The sequence below is a fragment of the Lycium ferocissimum genome, chromosome 10 (genome assembly GCF_029784015.1).
Source record: "Lycium ferocissimum isolate CSIRO_LF1 chromosome 10, AGI_CSIRO_Lferr_CH_V1, whole genome shotgun sequence".
Lineage (NCBI taxonomy): Eukaryota > Viridiplantae > Streptophyta > Magnoliopsida > Solanales > Solanaceae > Lycium > Lycium ferocissimum.
Window position 1 is genome coordinate 28,550,904 of NC_081351.1, and position 10,313 is coordinate 28,561,216.

General features: G+C 31.1%; 1 protein-coding gene across 2 annotated transcripts; it reads left to right on the plus strand.

Moving 5' to 3' along the window:
* Positions 1–509: 509 nt before the first annotated feature.
* On the plus strand, positions 510–6,747 carry LOC132033189 (transcription factor bHLH110). Of its 2 annotated transcripts, none has more exons than XM_059423084.1 (7): positions 510–1,577; positions 1,933–2,509; positions 3,324–3,452; positions 3,715–3,780; positions 4,894–4,959; positions 5,663–5,722; positions 6,276–6,747. In XM_059423084.1, the coding sequence occupies exons 1-7, from the start codon at positions 1,405–1,407 to the stop codon at positions 6,423–6,425; spliced, it is 1,221 nt and encodes a 406-aa protein (XP_059279067.1). In that variant the 5' UTR covers positions 510–1,404; the 3' UTR covers positions 6,426–6,747. The 2 variants fall into 2 exon arrangements, with proteins under 2 accessions (XP_059279067.1, XP_059279065.1); XM_059423082.1 differs by having other exon boundaries at positions 520–1,577; positions 1,927–2,509.
* Positions 6,748–10,313: the final 3,566 nt, after the last annotated feature.

A 10,313-nucleotide genomic window follows, 5' to 3' on the forward strand; every position in this document is an offset into this window, starting at 1 on the left:
ACTACTGCTCCTACTTATAAAAAAAAACTATTCCATAATGACTAAATTAAGTACTAAAGTACTTTTTAAGAATATGCACACTATTATGTTGAGATGCTCACAAGATATGCCTACTTTCTAGTTATTTTCAATAGATCGTCAAGAATATGTACACTATTATCTGTTTAGGCAGTGAACCATCAAACCTGAGCTTAGTGTTACTCCACTGTTCTTCCTTTTTGTTACTATAAAATTGTTCGTGTTTTTCTTTAAACGAAAAGCATTTCACTATTTATTGCTAAATTTTTAGTCTTGAATGTATAGTATCATGGACCACATGAATAATGTAAAGATAAGTATTTCCAATTTGGCCTTTGATCACAACATTTTGTGTTGTGTTTTAAGATATATACCGACCAGCACCCAGTACTATTACAAAGACTTCTCAAGAAAACATGTGGGTATCAAAGAAAGAGAAAGAACAATCAAAAGAAAAGAACAATCAAAAGAACATGGCCGTTATCATTTCTCTTCACTGCACTTTTTCACTCCTTCAAAAGCCTTGGGATTGAAGGCAGCAGCGCCAGGCAATTTTAATCACAGCCTTAGGGGATTATAATCATCTCCCTGTAATTGCAGTCACCTAAAATACCTAGCTACCCCTCCACCAAAATAAAATTAAAAAAAATACAATTATATAGGATACCCTTGGAGACAAGAGTGGGAGACATGAAATTCGTTTATATATTATGAAGGGCAAAAAGTTTGGCAGAAAAGGGGAAAAATAGTATACATTATAGTATACCTTATATACTCATATTTGTTCCATTTTATATAACACCCTTTCCTTTTTAGTCTGCTTCGCAAAGAACGTTCATTTTTCCATATTTAAATTGATTTTTTTTTAATAGTATTATAACTCTAATGTCATGACATTTTTAAGACTATATGATATTTTTGATACATAAGATAAGTGCTTTTATTTCTTTTCTTAAAAAAAATCGTGTCCAGATAAATACCATCATATAAAATGAAAAGGACGGAGTATATATATTATATTATGAGAGCTCTAGCGATGGGTTCTATTTCTTCTTGCTTTGCTTGTTTTCTTTCTTTTCAAGATTGCTTTTTAATCCCTTTGAGACATCGAATGAGTAAGAACAAGACTTATATGGTGAAAAGTTGCTAAAAGTGAAGATGGAAAATTTGTGTATTTTTCTTTTCAGTTGAATATAGGATAGTAGTATATACTATATAGTAGCAGAGAGGAGCTATCGCTTAAGGGTTTTTACAGAGAGAAGATAAGGAGGAGGAGAGGAGAAGTATGAGTATTACTTTTGCTTTTTAATTATTCTTCATCTTGGGATTTTCAAGTGCCTTAAAAAACAAAGGTGAAAAAAGCAAACTTCAGATATTTTTTTTATTATGGAGCCTGCAAATCTCCATCACCACCAACATCAACAGTATCATCAGCTCCAGTTCCAAGATCAGCTTCCTCTTATTGGTATTTCTCCAGATTCTTCTTCATCTTCTAATTCTTGCTATGGAGTTCCAACAACAAACACTACACATACTTGGACCCCATGTACTACTATCTTGTAAGTCACTTTATTTAAATTTCTCTCTCTTTCTAAGGAGACACAACTTTAGTTATAGTGTTTGAAATGAATGATTATACTTTGGCTACTAGCTTCCATTATTATGATATGTCTTTAACAAAAAAAAAGTCTTGGAATATTGGAATCTCTTTCTCCTATCTTTTTTTCTTTTGACATTCTTTGTTGATTTGATGTGCAACAAATAAAAAGTTCCCTTTAATTCATTTTCCTTGGACCAATATTTACAATCTTGAAAGTTTGATTATTGCTTTACCTCAAAAGCAATAGTGTTAGATTTTTTTTATTGAACTTTCACTTCCATTTTATCTAATCTTTTTTCCTTTTTTAGGAACAGTCCTGGAAGTAGTCTCAATTCATATTCTGGTGGAGCCATCATCAATACTACAAACTCATCAAGTGATCCATTATTATTAAGGCAACAATTACAAAGTGGCACAAACCTAGTTTCTATGAGTACTACTCAAGATTTGGGCTTTCATTGGGCTAATAACAACATCAACAGCCAATTAGTAAAGCAAGAAAATTCATTATCAGATTCATATCCAAGATTCACTCAAATGTTGAAAAGTCCAAGTATAGAGGAAAGAGAATTGAGTGATATGAATGCTAGGCTTTTGCTTGGAACTCTTTCTAATACTGGGCTTCAACTTTATCCTGGAGATAATAATAATCTTCTCTATTCTTCAAACTCTAGTAGTACTAATAGAGGAAGATTTAGTCAGATATATCCCACAATAAACGTGTCCAACTTGAATATAAATCAAGCAAATTCTAGCTCTTTGGACATGAATTTACAGCCACTGGATCTAATCAATTCTGCAAGATATGGAGGGAGCTTCAGCCAGACATATGGCCTAGCAAATCATTTTCAGCAATCAACATGTGAAAGTCCAGTAGATAGCTCCACAAGTGTAAGTATTTTTTGAAAATCTTATTCCTCAACTCATTTCTATAGTTGGTCATAAATAATAATATTTTGTCATTCACAAATTCTCTGGAGTACAGTATTTACATCATTATGTGTGAATACTGAACTCCAGTATTCGAAATATTGATGAAATTATTGAAAATTTTGTTTTAAGGAGTATTTTGACTGATACTTCACTCGCAGAACTTCAACATTTTTCAAAGTGGAATTCATGGCGTCTTTCAAATAGGAGTATATACTTTTTTAGATTTAAACTTCATATATTATCTTTTTCCGCTTCAACCAAATATTGTCCAAATGCGGATTTCCTCAGTCAAATATCATTGTCTTTTTGTTTTTTCTGGTTTACTTATTTATTGTTGCATGCACTCAATGTACATTGCTGACTAATGTTAGTAACTAGCAAGTCGGAGTAAGTAATTTTACCCTATGCTTAATAGTCATATTATTAATTTGCAAATATATAGTTCTAAGGAATTGAAAAATAATCCAACGAATAATTTCCATTTTTCTTTAGATACAGTTTGTTATCCTCATATAAGTATTTATATAAGAGAATGCGGAAAGGTTTTTTTTTTTTTTTTTTTTTTTTTTTAAATTTGCTTTTTAACTTTTGGAATAATATGCAAGAAAAGAGAAAGCCTTTCTTTTCTCATATTAAAGGTTACTTCAGCTTTATACGTTTATATATGCATCTTTATCTCTTTTATTATTTCCCTTTCATCAGAAATGAGTCTGTCTTTTTGATTGATATGATTAAATGGATAAATTAACTTTAGTGTTTTTGAATGCTGAAGATATCAGCCTTTAGTAATGGAGTGCCTGAAGCTAAAAGGACCAGCAATACTTTGGAGCCTAATAAAGGCCCTCAAAATGCACCAAAGAAATCAAGAGTAGATTCACGCGCATCATGTCCACCCTTTAAGGTAACGTTTGAAGAGTTTAAATTATATACACCAAATTGTAAGAAAAATAATTTAAGCTATTAGTTAAATGTATGTGGTTATAACTTGTATACCCTGAGAGTGTATAATCAAAAGAATATTTACATGTAACACTCCATAAAAAATGAGATTTACAATTTTGAAAGTGATGAACGTTACCTGTTATAGTAGGTTCAGGTGACGAAGCCCTAGACTTTTTATTGGTATTTAATGGATGATTTTGCTTAATTGAAATATAATGCAGGTGAGGAAGGAGAAACTAGGAGATAGAATAGCAGCCCTTCAACAATTGGTGGCGCCTTTTGGCAAGGTACTATTTTGCAATTTGCATCAACTCTATAGTTTCAAGCCTATTCTATAGTATTAACATGACACTACATCTTGTATTTATAATTAGCTAGTTAATTACCAAAAAAAAGTACGTTAGCAATTAGCATGGCAGTAACAACTAATCGAAATCCCTGTCACCTTTAAACCAGAGGTGCCGGGTTCGAGCCCATGTGAATGGAAAAAATCGTGTTGGGAGCATTGTCTCAGAAATGGTCCTGTAACGCGTGAATCTATATAAATAGGCTTCAATGCGGATACCGGATGGGAAACAAGAAAAACAACTAATTTAAATTTGGACATCTGATATTAATTGTCTAAAGAGATACTCAGCATTTTTGAAACCATGCACTCTACCTTAATGTTTGGACCTTGAAATTAAAAAGAAGTAATTAGAGATGGAGAAATATTTATTTGAGGACCAATATAATCTTGACGACATCAAAGATATAGAAGCTATTAGTAAAAGTATTTGATTTTTATATACACTTGTATATCTCCCATGAACAATTTATGTGAAACACTTTTTTTTTTAAAATTAGTCTACCTCAAGAAGAATGACACCTTTAAATATCTAGAAGTACTTTAATTTTAAACTTCTATTTTACCCTTAACAAGATTATTTACAACTTTATAGTCAAATAGATATCTAATATTTGCTTATTAACTCACAAATTTCAAAAGTTTATTTCTTAAACTTCGTACCTAACTAGTTAGAATCACATAAATTGGGCGGAAGATAATATTAACTTGCATTGTATTTCAATTTACGAGTCTCATCTTTAGGAAGATTACTCGTAATTATGATAATGTAAAAGTTTTTCGACAGTCTTTTTAGTCTATAGAAGCGGATGGAAGTTTTGGCGTACAAATATTCAAACATGGATAGCACGAATTTCATGGAATTGTACAGTGAACAAGTGCATGCTCAGGCTCAGGGTATAACCCCGAGAAAAGCATTGTTCACAAGGCACTACACTATATTTGCATTGTTTTTTTTTTTTTTTTTTTTTTCCTTTATTTAGAGAGATATATGTGTGTTGAAGTTCGTGGAATGTTTGACAAGTAAATATTATTGCATGTGAGAATATTGCAGACGGACACAGCATCGGTACTAATGGAGGCTATTGGTTATATCAAATTCCTTCAAAACCAAGTTGAGGTACGTATCTTTATCACTTCCAAAACATTCTTCTTCATACGTACAGCTCGAATTGTCTTCTCTTAGTATATACTCCCTCCGTCCCATTTTACGTGAAGGTGTTACTATTGAGAAGTCAAGGCCATTTTCTCTCTGATTATAGTTCCCTCAAACTTTTTGAATATATCATTAGCTATGTTGACTTGTAGTAATACTTTACATGTTCTTGTCATATGTAAAATTTATAAAATTTTGAAAATATGCACCTGAGTATATCATAGTCAAAATTAAGTATTTTAACCATCATACTTCAAATTTTTTCACATAAATTAGGACGGAGGGAGTGTATAATAGAATCATGCAAACACTGATATGCACAAGTTTACATATTTTTTGTTCGTTTCCAGTTCATTTTAAGCAGTAGAATTTTTTTACAAAATAATATATATCAGTATATAGCTAAACTCATTAACTATATTGTTATTGTCGTTTCATTCAACTAAAACCAAAAGAAGACGTGCGTGCTTGTTACGACAATTTTTCTTAAATTCTTGACATTTAGTCCTTGCATCAAATACATAATTTATTTTCACTATAGCTAGGGTTTGTGAGCTTTTAGTTATACATGTTGAGGTTCAACGCTTCTAACTTAGATTTGAAAACTCTTTCTATTCCTTATTGGAAAGCCTCTGACATATTTGTTTCTCTTCTTTAATTTCTGCAGACACTAAGTGTGCCATACATGAAATCTTCACGCAGCAAAGCCAGCAGATCATTGCATGGAGTAAGATTAATAACGTCATGCACCTATTCTATACTAATCTATATGTCTCAATTTATATGAAACATTCGTCCATTTTTAGTCAATCAAAAAAAGAATGACACTTTTATATTTAATAATAATTTAATTTTAAACTTCTAAGTTTATCCTAACCAGAGAAATTTTTATGATCGGTTTTGAACTGTAAATTTCAAAAGTCTTTCTTTTTTTCTTAAACATCTTGTTCAGTCAAACATCGTCATATAAATTGAGATTAAGAGCGTACTATTTAGTATCATAAAAGTGTTCATTTTCGTTCTTTTTTCAATTCAAAATCTTCATCATTTATTCTTTTGGTATGTGAAGGGGTTGACCGGTGGCCTTCTTAGTTCTACCATTTTAGGTCTCGTTTTGTGCTAGTTAGCTGGACACACTAGTCTTGTCTTTTTGCAAGAAACTGAAGACTGACAATCTTTCTCTTTATACGCTATATTTTGAAAGAAAAAAAAAACAGAATATTTACCTAGACAATGTTCTCGTCATTTACTGATAGTTTATATCTTGATTATGGTGGCAGGGTGGTGGAGAGATGAATAACGGGAGTGAAGAAAGTAAAAGAGATCTCAGAAGCAGAGGGTTGTGTTTAGTGCCATTGTCATGCTTGACTTATGTGACTGATGGTGGTGGAGGTGTTTGGCCACCCCCTAACTTTAACGGAGGCACTTAAATTCCCAACTTATAAGACTTTATTCTAGCTCAGAAGACTGAGAAATCATTTTTATTTTACCATTTCGCTTTAATGGAGCAAACTTGGTCATTCTGTAGAAAACAAAGATTGAGATTGAAGGATAGACCAAGTTTGATCCATTAATGCATGGGTTGTTAGTTTAACATTACTTTTTCATATTATTTTGTTATTCTAGACTCTTCTGGGTGCGACTAATTGTGCTATGCTAGTATGTGATTTCAAAGTGACTAAGCTCCCTATCAGCATCGTACTTGTTTTTTTTTCCTTCTCAAATAATTATGCAAAAGCTCTCGTTGCGTGACATTGTAGTATTTTTTGAATTTCTTATATAAATTTCTAGTTCTGCCTAGAAGTTTGGAACTCTACTACACCTAAATAATGAATTTCTAGTTTAAATAATGCACGTAGAGTTGCATCGACAGAAGGCAACTGTAATTTTTTGCATCTAATTCTCTCGGAACCGATGATAAGCATTAAGCAATCAAAGTAAACGCCTTTGGAAGAATTGACATATTTTTAAGGGATCTTAATAACTCAATTGGTTAACTACTATACTTTCATCTTGATAATTATTTTTTTAAAAAAAAAAAAAACATTCTCTACGTAACTTATATACCGGATCTGGGGCCCACAAATGGCCTTTTTTCTACCCCTATGTAATAAATTATTATTTTTTATAAAAAAAATAAAAATTAAAAAAAAAAACATAATCTTTACATCTAGAATTTGAAGAAGAAAGATGAGCCGTAACTTGTGATATTTCAACTGTCTAAAGTTTAAATCGGATCGATGGGGCGGTGTGGAAATGATTTATGATTTTTAAAGTGCATATAATGGCCGTTTTTAACACCGCTATGTAAAGAATAGTAAGTTTACAATTTTTTTAAAATTTAGCAGCTTCAAAATCAAACTTTAAAATTTCGGCCAAAAGCCTAATTTCAGGCCCTAATATTTTTGTTTTGTTTTGGTAGTCCAAATTTTAGACCCGAGAGTCTGCAATAAGGCTCTGACTGTTCAAAACATCTACGCTGAAGGTTTGAGGAAGAAAGATGAAAGGTCTGAAATTTGCTAAAGTTGACTAAATCTTAAACAATCTTTAACAACTGTCTAAAGTTTAAATAAACCGGCCAAATAATGGGCAAAAAAAAAAAAAAAATTAATATTTAAAAAATATATATAAAAATTATTTTTATTTTTATAAAAAATATATATACAGGCGAAAAATATATGGGCTGGGTTCGTGACAATGCCCGCTGTCGAAATGATTTATGATTTTTAAATCATCACTTCATTGCGGTTTTAGAGACAATTTGATAATTTTCAGCTTTTAAATACATTTTGTTTTAAATGATTCTGTATTCATCTCTTACTTGATATTCAATTCACATATATTAAAATCAATTGATTCCCATTGTTATCTTTGCTTAGAACATACTCTTTCTTGGTCCTTTTAAGTAAAGCATTTTTTTGGAATATACAACTTCTCCCACATTGAGCTGAATAAAAAACCAAGTAAAATTAAAAGGCATCAAAGCTATGAATCAGAAAGGATAAACAAATCCAACACATTGCTTGGTCAGTAATAAGAGCCGCCGCAGTTGAACAAGTCTTTTATTGCCTATATCATTAATGATATTATTTTAATTGGTTCCTAGCACATCATGGCAGCTATTTTGCTTCGACCTTATTCCATTTACTATTTACACCTATAAATATTATTTTAAACATTACCTTATACTATGGGAAAAAAGAATATCGCAGGGGCACTCCTCCATTTCAATAGATATGATATAATTTGAATCGATGAGACTTTAATTAAAGAAATGAAGACGATTGAATTTTATGATTTAAAATGTATCATAGTATGTGTAATTATCAAGTTTCTAAAACTTATAATCTCAAATATACGATAATATTTTACGTGGTTACAAAATTTCTCAATAAAGCTAGATTAGGATAAGTAAAGTTAATTAGTTTGAAATTTAAAACGGTATCATGCTTCTTTAAATGAAATAATAATGAAAGATATTTTCCCCACATTTTAGATCTTTTCTTTTAAGTTTTCTCATAATTAAGCAATGTTTCGAGCAATATAACCATCGAGTTTATCTGCAATGTGATCCAGATTCTAGTATCTTACACAGGGGATCATGGAATCTTTTGCAAACAAGGGCCCCAATTTTATGAAATTGACAAAAAAGGACCCTTATCCAGTTTATGTACACGTGGCACTTGCAAGGCAGTTTTAATTTCGTCGGCCGGCATTGAGATTGAGGTGTCTATCAGTTAGCTTGATGATGACGTCCCTCCTATGCAACAAACCTGCATTTTTCGAATTGCCAATATTACCCTTACACGCTCTGATATTTTGCAACAACAAATCTAAAGTAAATCCGTTTCAATCTATAAATATAAGGACGACTAATAAAAAGTATTTAAGAAATGAGAAAAAAAATGAATACACATTATGAGTCTGTTTGGATTGGCTTATAAGTTGATTTAAGTCCTTTTTTTTTTTTTATGTTCGATAAAATAGAAAAGTGCTTAAAATAAATTTAAAAAATGCTTAAAATAAGCTTAAAAAAGAAGTTGAGGAACCCCAACTTTTTTCTTTTTGGCTTAAAAGTCATTTTGGTTTTACCAAAGATTTTACTCTTTTATCCCTTATATTTTCTTTTAATTCCAATATTACCCCCACTACTAAAAAAGCACTTAACAACACTTGTGTATCAAACACATAACTGTTTATTTATAAAATTACTTTCAACATTTAAAAAGTACTTGAAGTACTTATACTTAAAAGCCATTTTTTTGCGGCTAATCCAAACGGGCACATACCTAACTCATAAAATATATATTTTATCACAAGTCGTTTATCGTGAAGGACAAAAATTGGAATCTTTAAAAAAAAATTAAAAATATCGATCTTTCAATATGAATTTAAAATACGATAGACTTTTATATGAGGTTGAACGGGAGTCCAAATTGGAGTAGCAATTTAATTGTTGAAATACTCGGGGAATGAATATAATTTACGTCATTAATAATTAAAGAAAAATAATAAGAATTGATATAACTAATATTTCTTTCAACAAAAAAAAAAAAAAAAAAAAATGCAAAAGTTGTTATAAGTCAATTTCACAAAAGCCTCAGATCAACCAATTTTTGCTGAATAATATTAGATGCAATGTTTATACGATGTGCATTGAGGCACTTTTTGAAGCAAAAATAATTTTCCCCCATATAGTTCGCGAGGCCCGTGCTAATTGTTAACATTTTAAGTTTGATTTTTTTTTTACACGGATTGCCCTTCAAAAGCGCTGGTCTTTAATTTTTGCCCCTCAAATTGGTGGTCTTTAATTTTTACCTTTCGCCTAATATTTCAAGGTTCTGCGTTCGAACCTCAACTCAGTAAAAAAAAAAAAAGAATTTCGCAAGGCAAAGGTTTGGATTCACAAGGCGAGAATTTTGCATGCAAATGCTTGCAGTATTTTTGCCTTCAAAATTCAAAGCTCGCCTTGCGAATTTTGAGCGGGGGGGGGGTTTGAACCCGAAACCAAGAAATTTTTAGCTAAGGGCAAAAGTTAAAGATTTCAAATTTGAGGGGGAAAAATTAAAGACCACTCCAAAATAAGGGCATTTGTGCGAATTGCCCCTTATATTGTTAATGAGATTATTTACTTCAAATCAGATTCAGAGGCATGATTTTGAGTTTATGAGTTCTGAATTCTAATTTTTTAAGATATTCGAACTAAATTAATAATCTATAGACAAATACAAAGTTTGTGAACCTAAATTACCGGATTCGATAGAAATTATTGCTGACACTTTAGCTCTACCCTGCTTCTAACTCATTGTGCGCTAAAC

What these genes read in the sequence shown, in the direction of transcription:
- LOC132033189 (XM_059423082.1), top strand. Translation starts at nt 1,405, where the DNA reads ATGGAGCCTGCAAATCTCCATCACCACCAACATCAACAGTATCATCAG. An exon ending in ACCCCATGTACTACTATCTT is followed by an intron (nt 1,578 to 1,926) that starts GTAAGTCACTTT and finishes TTCCTTTTTTAG; the next exon opens with GAACAGTCCTGGAAGTAGTC. An exon ending in TCCTTCAAAACCAAGTTGAG is followed by an intron (nt 4,960 to 5,662) that starts GTACGTATCTTT and finishes TAATTTCTGCAG; the next exon opens with ACACTAAGTGTGCCATACAT.